This window comes from Gambusia affinis, linkage group LG20 (genome assembly GCF_019740435.1).
Source record: "Gambusia affinis linkage group LG20, SWU_Gaff_1.0, whole genome shotgun sequence".
NCBI classification, from domain to species: Eukaryota; Metazoa; Chordata; class Actinopteri; order Cyprinodontiformes; family Poeciliidae; genus Gambusia; species Gambusia affinis.
The window spans coordinates 14,505,066-14,528,300 of record NC_057887.1 but is presented as its reverse complement, the minus strand read 5'-3'; the positions used below and the strand labels follow the sequence as shown (position 1 = coordinate 14,528,300).

Below are 23,235 nucleotides of genomic sequence, written 5' to 3'. Positions count from 1 at the left end.
CAGGAAGTAGGCTTGTTTCCCACATTAAGACGTGGGGATGACTGTGCACGAGGCACAGTTTTCTCATCTATGCCGAGACAGATGAGGCTCGTTTTTCCGTCACACTCTTGCAGACCCGGAGACAGCTGTGACTGTCGGCTGTCAGGACCTACAACGAGCGTCTGTCAGCGACGTGCGGAAATCTCTCGCTGAGGTTAAATAACAATATCACGTCTGCAGAGGGTCGTCACAGAGCAGGTCCCAGCAGGCTATGCGGAGTAATGCAACTGGGTCATGAAGTAAAGATCATGACTGAGAGGGAAAAAAGGAGATTGAAAGTGAAGGTCTGAGGTGATGGAAAGAGAAGAGATTGAGAACAAAATACAGAGTGGCAGGCACAGTAAGAGAAATAGACAAAAAAAAAACATGTGTGACTGACAAGCAGGAGCTGGTAAAGACAACTCGGATGAGATCAAAGCCTCAAGCAAAGATGAGTGAGACATTCACTAAACCTGACAATGTGATGCTCTCTCTCCTCATCACTCATTCGAGCAAATCATAACAATGACACGGCTGCATGCTCATTTGCTCAGCTGTATCCACGTATGCACGTAAAAAAATCTCAGTAAAAACATCAGCGCTTATATTTACAGTGACTCTCAAATGTTTGCGAGTTCTTGTCAAAATGTCAGGCTTATATAAACTTTTAATCTTCTTTTATGTGAAACATTTCCATGTTGATCTAAAAAAAAATTGGAATTAATTACATACATATGTGTCAAGCTTTTTATAAATTTTGATGACTGCAGCTTACAGGTAATGAAAAAACAAAAAAATATTGTGATATGAATGGTTGGACTAAATCTACTACAGATAGAAAGTTAGTCTTTGTCAATATGGATGAAATTAGGAGCAAATCCAACTGACTTGACAAATTCCAGACCAAGATCCACAAAACTACCAAGACATTTTGAAATGAAACCAATCATATCATGACATAATATCTTATTGCCAAAATATCATATCATGACGTCATGATTTTGCAGGTCTGCAAAATCTAATCTATGATGTTTTCAAAGACAGAAATAAATAGATTCAACTAAAGCAAATCCACTTCAAATCACTTTGTGCTTTGCAATCGTCATCTAATACACAAAGCAGCTGAAACAGCTGAAAAAGAACATTTTCCTTCCACTTTCCATTTATTTGTTCCATTTTTATTGGTTCATCACATAAAATCTCAATAAAATATATGAATGTTTGTGGGAGTACGGTGATAAAACAGTTTAAAGTGAGTGAATACATTTGCCCTGGAATGCATGGTCAATATCTAGCCAGAGGGGGTAATTTCTATTTTCTGGTGTAAGTTTATTAGTGCAAGTGATAAAATGCTGACCAACAACTGGCTGGTGCCACTGTCAGGCACCAGCCAGTGTGATGCGTGATTCACTGACAAAAACTCCTCCAAATGAAGATGAGCGCCAATATGCTCAACATCTTCCCAGAAAGCATTTGTCCATCTGAATGCATTATCAGACCGTCTGAAAAATACTAATATATTTTTTTGTTTCTGTCTGATGCAGAAACAAAGAATGGAGAAGCACGAAGAGATGAGAAATTTAACTTTAAACTTAAAAATTCAACTTTAAACTTGAATTATTGTAAAAAAAACAAAAAAAACAAAACACATTAGTAATTATATTTTAACATCTTGAACCCTCTCTCCAGGGAATGGTACAGAACATTTCTGGATCAGAGATATTTAGGTACAGAATGTACTCACAATAGACATTACAGCAGCAATGAATCTGCTGTGCTATGATCAGAACAGAAAAAACAACCAGAACAGTTTCACACAAGAAGCTGCATGGGGTTTGATATCCCTGCAGGCTTTGATGTACTTGTCCTGGAGAGGAGATCTAAGCTGTAGTAGGCTAAAATGAGGACGTCCTGAGGATTTAAGGGTGAGGCCATACTTACTTATGGAAGATCTTGGCTCTTTTGTCACTCGAGAAGTTTTCCAGCTGCAGCGACTCCTGGGTGAGGAAGGCCACGGCCAAGTGGAAGTAGTTGTTCCACAGCTAACCCAGATAAAGGCAGAAAGAGGTGGATAGGGAATAAGAGACTGTTTCATTCACAGCTCAAAGCCAGTTTTACAACGTTATTCGGTGCTAGATAGTGTGGGCAGGAGAGCTTTATGGTTTCATTAAATCAAAAGCTGCAGATGAGATGGCTACAGTTTGTTGCTGGGAAGCTGTCCCACTGGATGCAGAGGTTGATTTAGGTCAATGTCACCAACAGGATGTTTTCCATCAGGGAAATCTGCAGCTTTATACATTCCTGTGTGACTCTTCTTTGAATGTAAAAGGTTTGAAATGAAGGTTCCTCACAAAGAACTGTATTGTGAGTAGAAGGTCAAGTCAAATTAATTTGTACACTTTTCAGCAACAAGGCAGTTCAAGGTGGTTTACACCATAAAAACATCATTCAGTCCCAAATTATGAAACAAGCAATGAACATTAAATTTTGTCAAATTTCATCAAAATCATCAAACAAATACACATCAAATATGTTGATCAATGTTCCACAAGTGCAAATCCTGGATTTAAAGGAACTCAGAGTTTCAGCTGTTTTGCAATTTTATTGGAAGTTCCAGATTTGAGGTGCAAACCTAGAAACCTTAATGCTTCTTATTCATTTTTGGTTTTGGTTCTACGGACGGAAAGCCGACAAGATCCAAAAGACCTGAGTCCTAACTGCAAATGTATTTGGGGTATGTAAGAGTTAAAAGGGTTCTTACATCATATCAAGCCTGAAAATGATGGACAGATGGAAGAATAAGATGGACAGATGAGATGGGATGTGGAATAAAGTCTGAAATTCCAAGACATTTTTCTTTCTCCATAGTTTTACAGATCTAGAAAAAACTTTAAATTCCATACTTTTCCAGATTGGAAAAGCATCCCTGGAGGAAAACACTTGTTTCTGTCCTGATAAACTGAGATTTATCCTTTTTCTTTAAACCACAAAGACAGTTTTAAGTGCTGTGAGTCACACTAAAACAAACCTACATTAATCAGTGCATAAAGGCTTTGAAATCTCTGAGGGGTTTAGCTGTTGACAACATTCTTTCATGTGTCAGATATTGAAATGAAAAAGAAAAGAAAAGCTGTTGTTTTTTTCAAAGAGGAGCAGGTAAAATATTCAGGGCATAAAAATTGCAGGCCATTACAATGTAAATGATGTTTTCTATCGCTCTCTCTCTCTCTCTTTGCAATTTTCGTAGCTGACATGACAATTATTTGGAGTTTTGGGGAGCTGATGAAAAGTAACTTAAACTGAGGAAGACATTATAAAAATCAGTGCAATGCTTACCTGTAGCTCAAAGTTGGCTTGATCCAGAAATTTCTTGCTCAACACATCTGCGTACTGGCTAATAGCCCGAAGGAAAACCCTGGAAACACAAGAGAGGAGTGTTGTTAATAAGAAACAGATGCAGAATGGTTCCTTCCCATCAGCCATGAACAATATGAGGAAACAGACAGTGGCAAATATCAATCATCTGTTTGGTTATAGTGGCAGCAACAAGGCTTGATGGGATCTCATTCAAAGTCTCATTTAATGAGGGAAATCTCTAAAGTTTAAATAAACTATGGTAAAGTATCTCCTTTCTATACATCTGATGTCACATACACCACAAGTAGATGCCACTGCTACATAGTGAAGATAGTCAAGTGAGGGGTCCCAGCAAAGACCCCATAGTAAGAAACAACAAATAAAAACAAAGTGTCAAGATGGATGCAGTTATGCATATAAGCTTGTTATTTCTCTTATTTTTCTGAAAGTAAGTTTTAATGTTGCATTAATAAACGCTGTCTGATGCACAACACAGAGCAACATTCACAACTTTACCTTGCCAATCTTTTTTAAACTCCATTAAAAGCTGCTTAACAAGTTATATTTATTATATTAACACTTTTCATTGGGATTTTTTGATCCCAGTGAGAAAAAAGTTTTACAAACGGTGGTCGAGACATTTTTGTAAAATGAATTCATGACATGGACACACAGAAAAAGCTGTATAATTCACTGCAAACAAAAGAGACAGCCAAACAACAGACCTCATCTGTCTTTCTGTCCATGTGTGATGAGCTTGTGCCCAGAGAACCTGGCAGCACTTCTGCAAAGGGTTGATTTATGGATTCCTTTGTAATGTTTAGGTGTGCATTTTTTGGATGCAACTGCACTGAATGAAAAAGGCTTTTAAATGTGGGGATGAAGGTTGAGCTTTTTAAAAATTGACTTTTTTTTTTTTTTTTTACTTTTTATGAATAGTATAATATATAAATGTTTAACATATTTCTGAGTTAACTTGCTCCCTTCAAAGGTTTGAAGATTTGACAGATTAAAGCTCAATAATTAAGCTTTCAAGTCGATCAATAAGACACTGAAAAATACTTGTTAATGCGTCGATACAAAGAAAGCTTAAGGTTTAAATATATTTTAGTGGCAGAAAAACCTAAATATCTTGAAAACAACCAATATGTGCACTGTTTTTCAAGGTGAATTTTTTTGAGCGACATCCTAAAAACCTGCTATGTACTTCTATTTATATACTAGCAATGTCGATGTGTCTACAAATAGAGAACAGACTGTTTCTTTGTCAGATAGCTTGAGTTGGGATTTAACAGCCAGACCACCAAGAAGACCTTTTCACAGTGATTACCAACAGGCAGACTGGACTCACTACATAGCACTTTTAAAATCCCTGTTTAGGGTGCTGGTTTGTATGGTGTTCAACCTTTTGGCTCAACAATATTTGACTAGAGTTCCTCTTCAACCTCAGAGGATGATTCACCATGTAAACTTTGAAGACAGTCCTTGTACTACTTTTGTCTTCAATAGACATGCTGTGCATCAATGGCCAAGTGCAAAGCCACTATTTAAAGAACTTTCATACAGAAAAACTGCGAGGGCTGCATTTTAGAAAGTTTGAAACTTTTTTTTTTTTTTAAATGTAGTTTAGTTGGAGGGACTGAAAAAAGCTGTGGTCATAAATCAACAACAAAAGAGAAAAAAACCCGCACAATCTACTTTTGTACATTTGCCCTTATAAGCATAAAACAAATCAAATCTACACAGTATGTCAGCACTTCTGTGAACAGACATGGGAGGCACAAAAGATAGCAGGAACACTAGAAATGAGATGTACTCCGTATATCTCTTGTGGTACATTGGCTGATAGGTTAATCCACTCTGACGCTGCTGAATTAAATGTTAATAACTTAAGTGGCATGAAGCTTTTAGAGGCAAATTATTAATGCCACTCACAGAGATCCTCTGCCTCTGCTTAATTTAGCTTTATTTCCTAGAAGAAGTTGTTGTGCAATAATGTTTGCGCCAATCTTGAAGAATCACACTTTAAACTGTACTTTCAATAGAAAAAACTCCCAATATATATATATATATATATATATATATATATATATATATATATATATATATATATATATATATATATATATATATATATATATATATATATATATATATATAGCACAGCATATTCAGCAAATACTTATTTAAAGATCCATTGTCCAAGGTGCTGTAACTTATCTCACAACAGAAGGTGTTCCTACAAAATATTGACTGAATGTGGCTGAATATATTAATTCTACACTTTTCAAATTTTCCATTTGCAAAATAAGACATATCTTTTTCCTTCCATTTCACACTTACACAGTCATTTGTGTTGGTTAAATGAAGTCCAAGTAAAATCCATTTCAGTTTATCACTGAAATGTGACACAAGGTAAAAAAAAAAAAAAAAATGCAATGAGGCATGGGTATGCAATCCACTATACATAAATGCAAAACCTGTTTGTCTAATTTAACAAATAATGATGCCTCAGGATGTGCTGAAAATCACAAAGGGGAAAGGAGGACAGTTGTGATGCCCCTTGAGTGGATTGCAACAGAGTTTCATGAGCAGGCAATAAAGCAGCATTAAGATGCAACACTTGTGTAACCAATACTGTCAGGTGAGCAGACATCTGCTGCAGGGGTAGCTTCAAGAGAGCCTTGTCCTCCTCACCCACGCTAAACTCATTAAAAACTGGATCACATAATGATGGGAATTGGCTGTTTCGCGTGTATTATCTCTAAATCTCCTACTCTCTCCTTCAGTTGTATGGGATTAGGGATCTTTGAGCTTAATGGAAGGTCTAAAGTTTAATGCTGTGGATACGGGGCTGGGGGTTCCCCACTGCCCGGAATAACTGACCTTGAACAGGAATAAAAGAACTGGTTCGACAGCAGAGCTGTGGGAGTGCAGGTATTTTTCAAGTCATACAATATTCATCACCCATATATATCTTCATTGCTAACTAAGCGCTATCTAAGGGTGCCATACACATTCCCTGTGACCCCAATCATTAGTCGGAAAGGTTAACTGTCATTGAACACCTTTGGATATTCCATTAGAACTCCATTCCTCCAACTCTCTGCATCTTCCAAGCACTCAGACAGCCTATTACCACTATCCTGTCTGCTCCCGCACAGGCTCCCCCTCAGCAGACCTTACTCAATTTTCTGCAGCTGTGAACATGCCAATATAGTTTATAGGTCCAATGCTGGACTAATGCTTAAATGTATTTCCTTCCTTTACCTATGAGCTAAGAAAGAACTGGTGCTCAATATGTGCAGCTAATTGCTGACCTATTTTTATATAAGCTTCTCGTGTTTATTTGATGACTGAAGTAGAGACCAAATACAAAAAAAACTCTATTATTCATTAAAGACTTCTTCAAATATGAAACACAAAGAGGAATATCATATATAGCCAGATATCAGACAGAATTGTAAGGCTTTGCCTAAAGGCAAGAAAAGCAGCAAACTTTCTGTAATCATGGGAACCTGAAGCTGCCTTCTTAATATGGACAACGTTTTAGTCATTGGTAATAAACAGGATGCACATAGACCTCTTTTCTATAAATTTACCGGTCAGAAATTTTGTTGCCGATTTCTAGGGATGTCACAATAGCCTTTTTTTTTTTCAGATCAACTACAAGTACTTCAGTACCTAGTATGGACACAGTGTAGTTAACAAGTTGGTATTTCCACACAATAACTTTTGAAAATAAATTTATGTTATACAGAAAAGATTAGCTCTTCTTATTTGTAAGTCTACAGTCCCTCTGACTGTTTTAAGTAATCATAAATACAGCATAACAAACAGATTGTTTGTCATTTTCAGGTGTATGTTCCATCATATTCTAATTTAATATGATTATACAATTGCAGCCATTCTGGAACTGTTAATTAAAACAAAAGCATTACAAGGTTATCCTTTAAGGACAACTTGTCAATACAACAAACATACTGAATAAAGCAAAATACAAACAAAACAAAAGAAAAACACACTGACTTTTGGAATACATCTGTCTCTGCATGTCATGTGAGAAGTTGAAATATTTTTCATTGGGTATATTGAAGCCCGAGATGCACTAAAAGCCCTTACACATAGAAGCCATCAGTAATTTTGCACCTTAAGGCACTGCTGTATTGGCTTCACTTCACAGCAGATGCCTGCGTTCATCATTTACATACTGTGACTGATGCAGTGCATTCTCAAAGAGCTTTCTACTTTGGTTATCTCTGTCCATAGATCATTACCCTAGAGAGACTATGACGGTCCCATTAAACTTTTTAGGTTTCGCATATAATAAACGTAAAAAAAAAAGAGAAGAGAAAGGCCTTGCTGATTACTCAAGGTCAGAGAGATGTATTTTAGATAAGATTGTGCTTTTTTTCTATAAGTTACATCAACTTTTGAAGCCTTTCATTAAGTTACAGTTTGAGAACTGTAGATGTCCTTGAAACATTGCAATGGTATCAGTGGAAACTTGCTGAAAAAAGGTTTGGTTATGGCTTTTTTTGTTAGAGAAGAATAAGAAGAGTGAGAAAACCAGGGGGATTCCACCAAGCCTAGGTGCAGCCCTCCCTGGACGTCACGTATGTGGACAGAAGCCACTGTGGCGTTGAAAGAACACAGACACAAGAAACAAGCCAGGGAAAGGCCAAGACTTATAAACTCCTGAAGGATGATACTACACCACTACACACGCTATCACCCATAGTGGCCTGTCAGAAGCTAATAGACTGGATTAAAACCTATGGAAAAACCAAACAAAAAAATCTACCCATAAACCCCAGCTGCAAAAACTGCTTATTTCTCAAATCAACTCACCATAAGAAAGCTACACAAGAAAACCAACTGGAGTTCAACCAATGCTCTGTCTGAAATGGTCAGATTAATGTCCCATCTCCTGTCATTGGAAGGACGTCCCCAAAGTTCATATGTATGTAGAATGTATTCATTTCTTTTAAAAATTATTACCGTATTTTTTCCGCACTATAAGGTGCACCTTCAATGAATGGCCTATTTCAAAACTTTTTTCATATATAAGGTCCACCGCATTATAAGGCGCATAGAATAGACGCTACAGTAGAGGATGGGGTTACGTTATGCATCCATTAGATGGAGCTGCGCTAAAGGGAATATCAACAAAACAGTCAGATAGGTCAGTCAAACTTTATTACCGTAATAGATTACAAACCAGTGTTCTGACAACTCGCTGCTGCCTTTTTCCCGTGTTCTACTGCGTGACTGATCGCCTTGAGTTTAAACTCTGCGTTGTAAGCGTGTCTCTTAAAAGGAGCAATTTTGGGAACAGCAAGCTTCACGCAGTCATATATCCCAGCATGCACCACACGCTTCTTCTTCTACGGGGGAAAATGAAGTCGCCGGCTGCTTACCGTAGTTGCGAGACCTGTTGTGGCTCAATATTGGTCCATATATAAGGCGCACCAGATTATAAAGCGCACTGTTGGCTTTTGAGAAAATTGAAGGTTTTTAGGTGCACCTCATAGTGCGGAAAATACGGTACTAAAACTGCAAGACTGCATTACTGAAAAACTTGTACTGAAAATACATTAATCATACATGGTCTTACTATTAGTGATTAATTGTAATCACCAGCAGTCGTAATTTCTTGAGGTGTTAGTAATGCTGCATGCAGATGTAACTTTTGGGTCACACAGTCAGGATAACAGCTAGATCAATGCTCCTCACAGCTTCTGGCAAAATATGACTCAACATGCAAAAGTCTACTGTAATCAAAATTTTTGTTTCTTCTGATCTCTCCTCTTAGTAAGAAACAAACCCTCACAGTTTCATTCCTAACTGATCTCTGATGCGACATGATGAAATTTCATGTCCTTTTCTACACAACTGATCTTCACCGTCCATACACAAATAGTGGATGTTTCCCACAAATAAGCTAAAAAGTGTTCCCTGCAAATGTTAATGTAAAATATGTCAAGTAGAAGCCCATCTGAAACCAGCAGTCAGTCAGTCCCTCTGCAGACATATCATGTGCTTTAACAGACAGGACAGCTCCTCTGTGAGCACATCCTGCCATTAATTACAGTGAAAACCTTAATGAGGTAGATGGAAATAGAATACACTCTCCCTTGTGGTGAACTTTGCGCAGACGTTACTGTAGGGCCATTTCAAACAAGATTAAAGGAAATTAGGTCCTTCTTCTTAAATCTTACAATATATAATTTTTTTTATGTGGGTCTAAGACTGTGGACATTTTTAAGTCATGGTCCCTATGGAAATGTAATACTAATAAAAGCTTAGAATACATAGAGGTTAAAAGGAATCATTTATAAAATAATACAGAACCCTAAAGTCTAACTACATTAGGGGACTGTCCATGCATACAACTAGCAACATGAGTGTGACTACACAGTATCATATCAGCGCACTGAACATTAAGTGTAGATTATATTTTGTACTGAGGTACATTAACTTGCATTTCTTTCAAATCCCACTGCCAAAAATAAACAAAAACTAACAACCAGGGTGACACATTTGGGTCTTCCCCAAATGTGTTTGACTCTAGCTGTGCAGGAGGAATAAAGTTTTCAGTGGGAGTGGGGACTGGACCAAGAGAGCAGGTGTACAGCAACAACAGTCATGCTACAGGGACATTGGTCTCACCATTTGCGCCCCTACTGTTTTGTGTTTTTTTCTTTTTTTTTCTAGCAAAATCTAACACCCTAGTTGTTAGTTTTTTGTTTATTTTTCTTGGTTCTTCAGCTTCAAGAAGAGAAGGTATCTCTAATTATCTCAACAAAACACCAGACTTCATTAACTTCTGCTTAGAGAGACAAAAACATAACTTTAACTTTTTTTAATTAGGCTGAGCAAAAGCATTGCAGCACCTCCTACCCAACTGGAGTCATTTTCAGTCAGCACACATAGGCCATCATTATGATAAGTATGCTTGATCAAACCATCAGTGACAGGAAAATCATCCTATTAGCACGGGCTGATGGGTGTGTGTAAGTCTACATCCGTACACAGGACAGACGATTTGATTTTACATCCATTTTTTGTAGATTATTTAAATAAGTTGACTTTCTGTTCTGGTACAAAGCTCTGAGCTGTCATATGATCTGCACCTAAGCTTTATGCTAATAAAAAGTTATCACCCAATCATACTTGCTAATTGAGTTCAGCAAGCGTCACCGATAATCATCGTGACCCATTTGCATACTATTGCTGAATAGCTGGCATATCTGGCAATGCTGAGAAATAGTGCAAGGTCAAAAACCTTCATTATCAGAGCAATTAATTCAATTAGATTAACTTTATTATAGACACCTGATCAAATATTAAGACTGACCTATCTGGGAACTTATATTAAAACATTTTGGTCATGGTTATGAGAGCTAAAATGATATTAAAACTATGTCTTTTTTTCAGATTCGTTTTGAGAATTCACTCACATTCAAGTAACATTCCTGCAGATATGCTAAAGGGAGCTTTAATGACTCAGAAATATCACGGGGGTGAGTCAACGTGCCGCAATCATATGCTAGACCGAAGAGCTTACCATCTCTTCAATCTAGTTTAGAATTTAGAATACATTTTAAAAATAACCACATGCGTTTGGATGAAAATAAACAAAAAAAGAATCTAGAATTATGTATATAATTCCAGATTTATATGTATAAAAATTTGTGAAAACACTTCAGTCACATCTACAAATTCAACAAAATAGTTCATGTTTTATTGTGTTTGCAATTATTTTGGAAATTATTTTTTTCACATCTTCGACAATAATGTAATTACAGGATCCAAACTTTAGGATATCATTGAAATGTTAAAATATTTCATGATCTCACATCTCAATGCTACTATTGTAATATAATGCCATCCACTCTACCACTGTATATATAAACATCAGCATTTCTATAATGGTAAGACCAGGCTTTCAAGCTGAAGTGATGCTGCTCTAATAAAGATGTATTTACAAACTAAATCTACTAGAACCACCAGGTTTTTTAACCACAAGTCTTGGAGATATTGAAATTCAGACCTTATGATGGAAGAAAATAAAAAAAGTGACTAATTACAGTTTGAACCTGCAGGCCAGTTGGTCTGTCGGTTTTACAAATATTGTGAGAAAAGGTTGTGGTCCTTTCAAACTTGGCAGCTTGCTGTCTGATACAAATGTCAGAGTTCCTCAAAGTTACATTCTTGCTGCCTAAAATTACAGACATATTACCGGTGTAATGAAAAGAAGCTGCTTCCCATTTCAGAAAAATGTATGAAGAAGTGAATGGGTTACTAATAAGGGAACAAACTGGCTTAGGCAGAACTATTCGCACTTTGGGCTAAGGGAGTTCACCTTCTGCACTGAAGTTTGGCGTTTGTGGCAAAGTTCATGTCAAACACTTAATGAAATGGTGGTACATGCTTCAATATGAACGAAGCAATTAAAACAAAATCTATTCGGTTAAACCTTTAACATTTTGTCTTTTCATAATGCATACACAAGTTATAACGGGGGGTTCGAGACGTTTTGCACACAGACAAATCTGAGTGATGAGAAGGACAAAATTAAATCCCTTTTCTCTCAAAGTCATTTAATAAAGATATAACTAAATTTTAGAGAGTGAAACAGCTTGGATCCTTAACACAATTATGAGATTGCTATGTAGGGTTTTGGAATAACAGAAGGCTAATCTTTATGGCACGGTCGCCCTTTTAATCACAGCTGATTGCTGTGAGCATCAATACTTATTTGAATTCCACATTAAAAGCAAATCAGATACGCAGTCATGAAACGAGCCCTTTCAATTTGACATAGTGGTGATCTAAATGAGATAACGGGTTCAACGGAGGATTTATGTTCAAATTGCAGGTACAAAGAAAATCTACAATTCAGGTATAGAAATACTGAGGAACAACACTCAGGTAGGCCATATCCATTAAAGAAGAATCAGCTTGTACTCGAGTGCCAAGAAAATAGTCCCATGCCTTTATGTGACCACTGTAGTCTGTACAGCCTCAACATTGACTCTACAGAAGTGTTTGTGCGTTCATGTTTTCCCATCTAGTTCTGATCTCACCTTCTAAATGTTGGAGGTGAAACCGAGACCAAGTGACATTTTCCCCAGCCGTTACATTTTGGAGAAGCTGACGGAATTGCACATGTACCTAATGAAGTTGTAAGTGAGTTTGCGCTAGGCATATCTCATAAAACTATATTGAAATGAATCACACATTGTACTTACAATAAAATTGTACCATTTATATTTTACTTTAAAAATTCACACTTATAAAGGTGAGGTATTTTTATCAAACCAAAATTTACTCTTTCCTCAAGTATAACTTTTCATTTGGGATTTTTCTGGTTTAAAAAGTCTATGCTTTCCTAAACTTTTAAATACTAAATGGAAACTCTAAGTTTAGATGCTATGCAATTAAGTCAATGCTGTTATGATGGATTACATGCACCAGTGTCTTTGTGTCACCCTTTTAAAAAGACCGCTGTTATCATTATGTCACTGTGCTCTGTCGATTACAGTGCTTCAAGCCATTGTAAGCAAAATGGAGGTAATTGGATGCAATTTGGGAAAATAAATGTCACTTTTACTTGGTTTACAAAGAGAAAAAAAGAAGAAATAACAAGTACGAGATGATGTGCATAACTGCTGAACCGATTAAGTTCAGCATTGGAAGGGGGTTAAAAATGGGACAAATGCCCATACAGACTCATACATTGTTTAGTGCATTACCATTCCAGACTTGTATAGCTTACACTTTTTCCTCAGCAAAGACACCATACTTAAGCAAACAAAATGTGTTTAACCAGCTCAACCTTATCAGACAAGAGGGGTAGGCATTTTGGTAGCAACTTTTTCAAAGTAGATGCAATGTGGGCCAAAGTGTGTGTGTTTTTTTTTAGCTGTGTTTATATAAAAATTGGACTTATTAACATCTATCTTACATGACACATGTAAGATAGATGATTTTTATATGCTAGGTTATTAACACACAGGTTTACAATTTAAATAACTATATTCAGACATTATACTTCGTGGCAGTTCATTACCAAAACAAACAAAAAGATAATCTCTTAACTACGGAAGAGGATTAGGGCCACCGGAAAAAAAAAAAAAAAAAAAAAAAAAAAGGATTCTGACTTTAAAGTCAGAATTCTGAGATTAAAGTCAAAAAACACAAGATTTGTTCTGCTCATTTGAAATACTGCTTATTTTATACTACCTAACAATTATTGTACAGTTGGTGAATTTGGCAGAAAAGTTAATTTTTGTAGTTTTTTCATTGGTGGTAAATATTTTCCAGAACAGACATTCAACACAAAAGTAAAAATCTGATTTATATTTCATGGCAGTTCGTTACCAGAAAAATCGCTCATCTCTTAACACCAAATTAATAATAGAATAGAATATTCTTCATTGATTCCCATGGGGAAATTGTAATATCGTATATAAAGTATAAGCTTAAACATTAGCAGAGCATTGCCCCCAGTAGTTTGTTAAAATTAGTGTAAAGTGTATGTGCTAAAATTAGCCAAAATGCTTATGTTAGCCTAAAGGCTGTCAGTAGCATGTGAGGCATCACTGGCATGGTGTCTTACAAGGCATTTCATTGCTCTCCTGTGCATTGCAATGCAGGCCTCAGTTACACTCTGGTTATTTGTCTGACCATGAATGCAAGAAGGATCACATGATTATTTTTGAAGTAATCAGTTAATGAAGTATTGTATTTGCCACTGCTGTTTGTCAAAAAGGGAGTAAAATAAAACACTAAATCTGACTGACAAAGTTCAGGCTGACGCATCGGAAGTAACCATATCAGAGACATTCAATAAAATGATCAAAACAAGAAAATGTGCTTCATGTAGCTTCAGAGAACACGTGAGACAGTCTCTATTGCCAATTAATCATAACTCTTAAGTTGTGGCCAGTTGGCGCAGTGATAAACGACAGTCTGTGGCTGACCCCGCTGATGCTGCTGTCACCGGGGCAATTAGAGCCCATAAATCCGTTTGCAACCCGTAGGAAAGCAGGAACTGATGGCCGGAGAAAGAGTAGGAGGTTAAGCCCATCTCATTAGTGGTGCTATCACAATGTGGGCTCATAACAGAAACCATCTGCTGACAGTAGGGGTTTCAAATCACTGAGCTAAACGTGACATGAGTTCATCACAGTCAAGGCACCCATGAAGAAGACTGAAAAGTATTCCAGCAGGTCATAGAGCTCTTTGTACAGTAATAGATGTTACAAATAGACAAGATCAAATACCACAACAGTCCTATTAAGTTAAATAAAAAGCAATTATTTGTCTGTTGAAATGTGAAAAGTGTATATTGGTGTACTAGTATTAGATGCATATGCTCAAAGATCTTCATTAAAAAGAGTGGCTACGCAAATCTGCATGTGCTTCGCCTGCACTTTGCAACAGTAGCCTTAGTTAATGAATATATTTATTCGGTGTACAATTCACTTATGTACTGACTTTTTTACTTAAATATAGTACACACAACAGATATAAACTGCGGCAGTTAGTATCCATATTAGTTAAATTAATTATAATGGGTCATTGACAGTAAAATTAATTCAAAAGTCAAATCCTTGACCTGAGTGCAATATGCATCACCTGGCATAAGAGGAATACAAGGACGGGCACACTTCTGCTGAATCGCTAAACTAATAGTAGGGCAAAATATTTGTTAAGCCCTTTTGTTAACTTTTAAAAGGTTTGGCATAGTGAGTTTCCACAAAATTCATTTTTGAGTAAAAATTTTAAAGTGCTAATTTATTTGGTTATTTTAAACATTCATTTGAGTAAAGTCTGTCTTGACGTTTTGGATATCAATTACAAATTAAATAGGCATGATGGTCAGAATGGCAATATTGATCAAATATGCTTATAAATGATGATTCAAAAATTATGTAATTATACTATATAATAGTTATCCTTCACAGTATCCACAAGTAAAGGATATTTTTTTAATGTTTACATACATTCTACTTTAATTTTAATGCAATACTCTGTATTGAGCACAAGTGTTATTGTGCTGCGGTTTTCATTTTCAGATAGAAATGTTAATGTATACACTGTTAAAGTGATGCATACCACCATGACTGTTTATATGGGCAGGAAATATTAGAAAAAATGTAATACATAAAATCATAAATAGGTGATCCAATTATTTATTTGCATACAACTTATTACTAAGTCAATACTGAAGTATTTCAAACAAAACTGAATTAAAATCGAATTGAACAGTGAGTTTCCTAACAATGCCCAGCTCTAATCAAGACTTGATATGTTACTGTGACCTGGGTCCAACGACAGTGTTTGCTTAAGGCAATTAAAAGAAAAACGGTTTTGCCAAACATTAACTGCGCTGTCATGGAATGAAGCATTGTGTCACCTTGCTCTGTGAGGAGGCAGGAACACAACCAATCAAACACTCTCAGGCGGATGGCAACAAATGGAGGAGTTTGGCTAATTTGTCATGAAGCATGCACTTGAAGTATTTCAACAAGCTCAAGTATAAAGAAGGTGAGATGAGTCAGGATTTGACAGACTTGTTTTTCATTGAAATAAATAACAATTTACCTCAAGCAAGTGACAGAATGCACAAGCTCAAATGCTGAATTAATCTTTTGGCTGCCTGTCACAAATGCACAAGCGTACAAAGGTTTAGCTGACAAATAGTCTGCTGAGGCAAAGGGGATGACACACTGGTCTCAAGTTGGCATCAAAAATAAAGCTCTTTATGCACCACGGTACAAAGCAGCAACTGAAAAAAACCTGATGGCACCTCAGTGGTGTCATCAATCTGGCTGGATCACAGGATTACATCAACTCATAAATTGTTAAATCAGCTTTTTTGACTGTTAAATGCAAAATGAGTCATGTTGAAATGTTGAGTGTGAGGTTAAGGAAAGGTCAATAAGAGCTCCCTTGTTCGTCAACATGAAAACGGATGTCATTGCTCACCGGCAGGAAACTGGGTGCAAAACATCAATGTTTTTTGCTTTGTGACACAGGCAGCAAATACAGTATTCCTTCGAAAGGAATATGGCATGCAGCAATCAACTGAATGAATAAAAGCAATATAATCTAAATCTAGCAATGCAATCTGTAGTCAAATGCCCTAGCTGGAGAGGATGCTTTTGGCAGGAATAGGAAGAGGCTGAAAACTGCTCAGAGTCAAATAGAGGCCAGCATAATAAGCACAGCACCTGCTGCAAATAGCAGGAGTGGTTTCCACACCCGCAAAAACAAATTCTGACTAATGCATATGGTGTTTAAAACAAACGTTTGACCCCAGTTTACGAGAAGACACTCAGATTGTTAAGCAGCCAGAGGTGCAGTCTTTCTACCATATTCTGCAGATGCATGTGGGAAGGATTCATGAGCAGGTTTTGCAGTTTTATCACATAGCCATTACCTGTAGTACACAGACAGGTTCTTGTACTGTCAGATTCGAAGTTTGACCGTTTGTTTTTCCACACAAGCAAGAAGGGATAAAAAATCTTACAAAAACAGAACTGAACTTAAGCATTCATACATAATTGGTTCTATTTGCTTCCATGGTAAAATAAATAAATAAATAATAATAATCTTCAGTGGTTCCAGAGAAAAGGTGTTTTAAGTATAATTCATTGCCGAAGGTCTGTTAAAGAAATAAGTAAAAAAAAATAATAATAATTGTATCCTCTTGTACAGCATGAGCTTGAAACAAGCAGCTTGAGGAAACATTAAAGTTTGGTAAGAAATTTAGTGTAGTACAATAACTGTCCCATCAAGCTGCTAATGAAGAAAATGTAAGGTCTTTGAAGTGTAACTAAACCCCAAATCACCTTTTTTTGAAACCTCAAGGATTTTTAAGTGTTGTCTTTATGTTTTTGTGTTCTGAGTCTGTAGTTCTCCTAAAATCATCTCAGTGCTGGTCTCCTTGGGTTGAACAGTGGCTATGGTGGTTGGATTTCTCTATTGATTACTGCAACAGTACAGCTTGGTTTGTGTCTACGCATTCTGGCATAAAACCATCTTCCTCAAACACATACGCCAGGTGCTGAGACAGGGCTTGGAATAATGAATGTTGGGAGCATGGCTCTATAGAATTTTTGAGCTTTACACAAAATGTTTCATTTGCAATGTGGACACAAAGTGGAATGGGGTCTCCTCTGCTCTGACTTCTGGCGGTGGTATGCTGCAGGAAGACAGTGTAAAATAGACTGAAGTCTTTAGGAAGTGGAAGGGGTTTACATGTCGCCATAAAGGTCTTCAATAACGGAAAAAACTTCACTAGATTTGTCACTAAATGCTTTAAAAAAAAAAAATAAAAAATCAGTGAGACGTTCTAAAAAGACGCCAGATACTGTATAGTGAGAAGTAGATAAGTTCATTGGCTCTACCCACTTTGGTGGATTTTTTTTTATGTCTATGCATTCATCCATTCAAACATCTATCCATCCCAAATTTCATCATTGGGAGCGTCCATTTTACTGTCTGGCCATCCATCCTGAATAATTCCATGGGTGTTCTTCCATTCAAACATGGCAAAAAGACTTTGTGAGACACAAATGGCTAAAGTTCTTTAATGATATATAGACAACTTGAACAGCAGAAGGGAGGCAGAATTAAGGGAGTATTAAAAAATACAGCGTGTCTTCTGATGATTTTCAAGTTTTTTCATGAGACAAAAGAAGTTGAAAGGAAAGTAAAAATCTTAAAAGTCAGATATGTCTTCATTCTATCTGGAATTTTCATGGAGACAACAGAAATCTACCTCGACTCAGACACTTGTAGATAAGAAATATAATGACTTCGGGTTTTCACAATCAATTTCTGATGTGTCAACCCCGAACAGTGCATCACAACAGGTTCTGTTACTGCAAAAGTCACTTCTGAAAAGGGAATATTTTCTGGTGACATATGCACAAAGAAAAGCTCTTGACTAAACTCCTGAACAAAAAAAAAACATTTAATCTTTTTTTACTTTATTAAAAAAAAATAAAAAATCAAGCAAGGTAACATTAATAAAAGAGAAAGCTGCTGTGGCACAACAAGCGGCAGAGTAAAGAGATGCTCAGACTAAATTTGGAGATTAGCAGACAGCACACTCCAAAGCATTTATAATTCATGCATTTGTTTGAGGCTGCGCTGACTGCTCATCTGATTGCTACACTGCTGAGGCCTTGTGCCGATATTTGCATGGAGAGAAAAACATTTTGAAAAAAATATTCTCACCCGCTCCCCACTGCCGTCTCTTAGCAACAACAGAGATGGACGTTTTCAAGCTGTATTACTTTTTCCGTTTCATGTTTGTGTTTTGAGTGCGTGTTTATTCAGCAAAATTTCACTTACTTGTTTTGCATCATGTTCATTATGATCCAGTCCGAGGGGTAGACGTTTTTCCCGATGAGATTTTTAAACATGATAAATGTTTCCATAAGAAAATCCTGTGGGAGAGAGAAAGTTGTCAAAATAAGAACACTTATTCTTCTAACCTCATAAATCGGAGGTTAGAATGTTAATGAAGACCTCTTCATTAACGTTCTATTTTATGAAGGCATATTACAAAATTCTAAGTATTTATCCATCTCTTTCTTCAGACTACCTAACTTTTCCACATTTTGATAGACTTTGAAGCATTTTTCTTTTTTAGGCTTGTTGATATAACATGACAAAATTAAAAAAAGAAGTTTAAGTTGTTGTGTTATAAATTACTCTGAAAGAGAAGGTGTCTTTGGCTAAATTTGAGTCATAGCTGTACAAAATCAGTGATCAGAAATTGGTCACAAAATCTCTCTCAGTTTTAGGGAGATTTCTTCTGAACAGCAATGTCTAAAAACTAGCAATGTAATTATGCAGGTTACTGGCATGAAATTATCCTATAAAGTTAAATGAACTTGTGTGAATAGAAGTGGGTTTACATATGAAGAAAAATAGCAAAACAACAAAGTCATTTGGGTTACTGAAATGTGCCTAAATATAACAGAAACTTGCCTCAAACATATCAGAAAACACTATTTTATGTGTTTATGATAGGATGGTTTTTACAGGTATGTAAAGGCATATTAAATTGTTGTTATTTATAATATGATACCTATCAGGATGTTAGCAAATATGAGTTTAATGAAATAAAACTACTGCAGTCATGTAAGGTAATTTTCAAAAAGACTACCGGTACTTGTATTTTCAACAGATGTACCTGGGAAGCTAATCTGATATCTGGTCCTTGCTCCATAATCTCCCCAATTCCCTGACAGACAGATTTTGTTATTTATTGGGAAGGAGCAATAGAATGCTAATCTGGCAACAGCTACTGGAGAAATGCCGCTCTAAGGGCAGGATTATTTTGGGCTCAAAACCAAAATCATTGGGATTTATTCCTGCTCTCCCACTACATGCTGGCTGCAATAAGTAATCCATTTTCCTCAGTTTCTGTTGTTCATGTAGAACCCTGAAGGCAAGGTCTTTAAGAAATTCAATTTCATACCTTTAAATGGAGGACAAGAATTTACAGATGCCTCTCAATAAATAAGAAAAATTCTGAAAGTCAATTTACTCCAGTAATTTAATTCAAAAATTGATATATACATAGAGTATAGAGCTGCATGCTTTATGATTAAAATTTTGCAAGTCACTATGATTAAGGTTTATAGTTACTGAAGACACAAAATTCAGTTCCTTGGAAAAATTGAATATTATAAACCAACAAAAGAAGACTTTTAATAAAGAAATTACATGTTATGACCATACTGTAGCCCACACAGTCATGGTGAAGAGTGCTGGCTAGACAGTCACTGATACAAAATCATGACAAAAAAGCTGCTGCCAAACAATGTAAAAATAAGTGGAAGCAAAACACACAATTCTGAGATCAAAACGGTTCTCAGAGCCCTTCAGAGATAAGGTTACACCAACTTTTGAGTTTGGTAAAGAATTTAAAGAGCTCTCAAAATCAGGCATTCTACTGTCTAGATAACTGTTTTGAAGAGGATACAAGTACAAAAACAGTAGCAGGGAACCGTTCAGGCTGGTTTACCTTAAGAAGCTAAAATAATTTTCTAAAAAGGTTAATTGTTAACAGAGGACCCACAGCAGATTGTTGATATTTAATTGCAAAGCCTGTACAATGAGAAAGAATGTGATTTGGAGAAACCAATCAGTGCACTGAGGAAAGAGAACCTCATGCAGATGGTGAAACAAAGAGCTGTAAGTTTCATGGTTGGTGATTTTTGCTGCAGCCAAACTGAATAAATTTTACCATGTATGAGAGGGTGCTTGAGGAAAACGTGACATCATTTGTCAAAACATTGAAGCTCCGATGGAAGCGGATTGGGGAACTTTCCTCAGACTGATGAGACACTGGTAGATGGCGACAAAAAGTGTCTTACTAAAGGTTTTTCAGCAAAAGAGGGTAAGGTAAAGGGCTTCCTATCTTTATCTTCATCTGGAAAACAAATTTTCTTCCAGGACTAAGACAATGTTCATTTGTTTGACTGCAATAAAATGACGTTTTTCTATATATAAAAACATTATGAATTCAATTACCAAATTACATATTTTTTAATCCCTTCTATAGAAGGATTAGAGGTAGGGTAATATGTTGAGCAATACTCACAATACCCAGCCTTCCCATTTTTAGAAACAGAAGATGAGGTTTTGTATTATCATGATCAAATGTAGACTGAAATATCTTATAGAAAAGGGCAGACATATTACGATGTACTCACCACCACGTCACTTCTAATCTTGCCAAAAGTGTTGATCAGATGACCATAATGATAGACATCCATCTGTCTCAGGATGGCAGTCATGCAGGCCACAAAGCTCCCCTGGAAACGAGAAGGAAGTGGATTCAATAAACAATCGGGTTTAAATCAAAGAAACGCGGCAGAATGACTCTGTGGCTCTGATTCTGATGGCTTCCGACAAGCTCCGCTGATTGGATCCGACTGCTGAAACAGACGCGGCCTTCCCTGGTTTGACAAGGTGGGCGACCTCACCTAGTGGGTGATCTCATTAACCTGCTGCCCTCCACTCCTCCGCTCTTTTGTCTTCACTGATTGTAAAGCCTGTGAGTTCCCAACAGCTCTGTTTTTAGCACTGCAGTTTGCCGTCCTAGCTGTAAATTTGAAGCCAATCGAAAGAAAAGTCAATGTGCGGCTGGCCGATAGAAAACGAGCTGCTGATGCTGTTTGTCTGTTGTCACTGCTTTACAGTGTAAGAGCTCCTCTAATCATTAACGTAACAACACAGAGTGTTTTCTGATGAGGCACTGCATAGGAAAATTACATTCAAGGGTAATTACTCAAGAGATTTATTCAGAGAATCAAGATAATCAGTCACCAAGAAAAGAATCAGGCGCAAAAGAGAAGCAGGAACACAAAACAAGCAAAGTGATATTTGCTGATAAGTAAGAAAAGATGTGGGAGTAAATGGAAACTCATTTGAACAAAAAGTTAAATAAGAGCTACTGACATTTTTCAGGAACAAGATGTGGGTGCTGTTTAAAACTAAACAGCAGTTCTTCAAAGTTTCTAAGTTAAACTGGAACATCTGAAGCAATATTGCAAAACCCCCCCCCCCCAAAAAAAAAGTCAAGAAGACTCACATAAAGAGCAAAAAGAAAAACACTACATTTAGGGTTTCGTTCCACAAGATCTTGAACTTCAAAAACTTCAGAAGTGCTCCCTATTTTCTGACTTTGATGCAATATACTGAAGGTACTTTTATTATGTATATAAAGGTGTATGCATAAACTTTGAAAATGTAGAGCAGATGATTAAATTAGCTAATCAACCACTGCTAGTGTTCATACAAACACTTATTAATAATGACAACGAAAAAAGCCCAAAAACTATAATACCAACACTGTGACAGACCAAATATTCTGGTAGGGGATTTTATGTTCTGTTCTTTGCGTGGGAAATTTGTGTGTTTTATGATGTTCCTGAGAAATATCTGAATGCAGTCTCTGCTCTATTGGCTAGTGAAGTTGTTGTCAGTTGATTGCCCAGTGCACCGTATGCCATCATTTAATTCTGAAGAAATTAATTCTTCACCAAATCCAAACCTAGGGGGAAATCCGGAGAAGGGATATCATGATAAAGTGGGGGTTGACAGTGAATTTATCATGCAAGTGATGTAACCCTTTGACCAGTGAGGGCATGTAAGCCTCAGTTAGCCTCAGCTCCTCATCATTAAAAGCTAAGAAAGAATTTGAAAGTAGCACAAAGACAACTGTTCAAGCAAGCATATAAAAGAAGAAAATGGAAAGTTTTATTCTCCAAACTGAAGAACAAACTATTAATTCCCATACACACAAATAGCCCTGTCACCAAGAGCAGCTGGATTTTTCAGCAACAGCAGTGTATACGCAAGCTTGGCAGTTAATTTATTAATAAAAGAAGCAAAGGGGTTCAAAGAAGGCAGCAATCTTCAGAAATCATCGGCTTGGAGCTTTCTGCAGCATCTCTCCCGACCACGCAAAAAAAAAAAGACAAGCCAGATCAGCTGGAGGGTATTCCATATTTGCTCATTCCTGGCATCTTCAGCTGTGAATGAATTCTCAAGATAAAATGCTCTCAGCAAACTTTACACGCTGCAAGCCTTAGCATGGGACTTGCAAAAAGGCTCAGAGGCAGCATACAAAAATGTAAGCCCCTTAAGCTGACTCCTAGTTTTCAATCAAGAGCGCCAAAGGAGAAGTGATGTACCTGCAACTGTCAACAGGCGACTTTATTCCTGAAAACTGCCATTGTCCTTTGTTTAGCTCCATCTCTCTTACAATCATCTATGGAAGAAAGCATCCCCAGAGCACAATTTTGCTACAAAAAT

At 36.7% G+C, this 23,235-nt stretch overlaps 1 protein-coding gene across 4 annotated transcripts in view; it reads right to left on the bottom strand.

Moving 5' to 3' along the window:
- Positions 1-23,235, bottom strand: part of dock1 (dedicator of cytokinesis 1) — a 221,114-nt gene that overhangs the window by 51,154 nt on the left and 146,725 nt on the right. For all 4 annotated transcript variants that reach the window (XM_044103786.1, XM_044103787.1, XM_044103788.1 and 1 more), the window contains 4 exons: positions 21,129-21,230; positions 18,754-18,848; positions 3,355-3,433; positions 1,960-2,060 (listed from right to left, as the gene is read on the bottom strand). In XM_044103786.1, the coding sequence (XP_043959721.1) occupies positions 1,960-2,060; positions 3,355-3,433; positions 18,754-18,848; positions 21,129-21,230 (377 nt within the window). The remainder of the gene's footprint in view (positions 1-1,959; positions 2,061-3,354; positions 3,434-18,753; positions 18,849-21,128; positions 21,231-23,235) is intronic.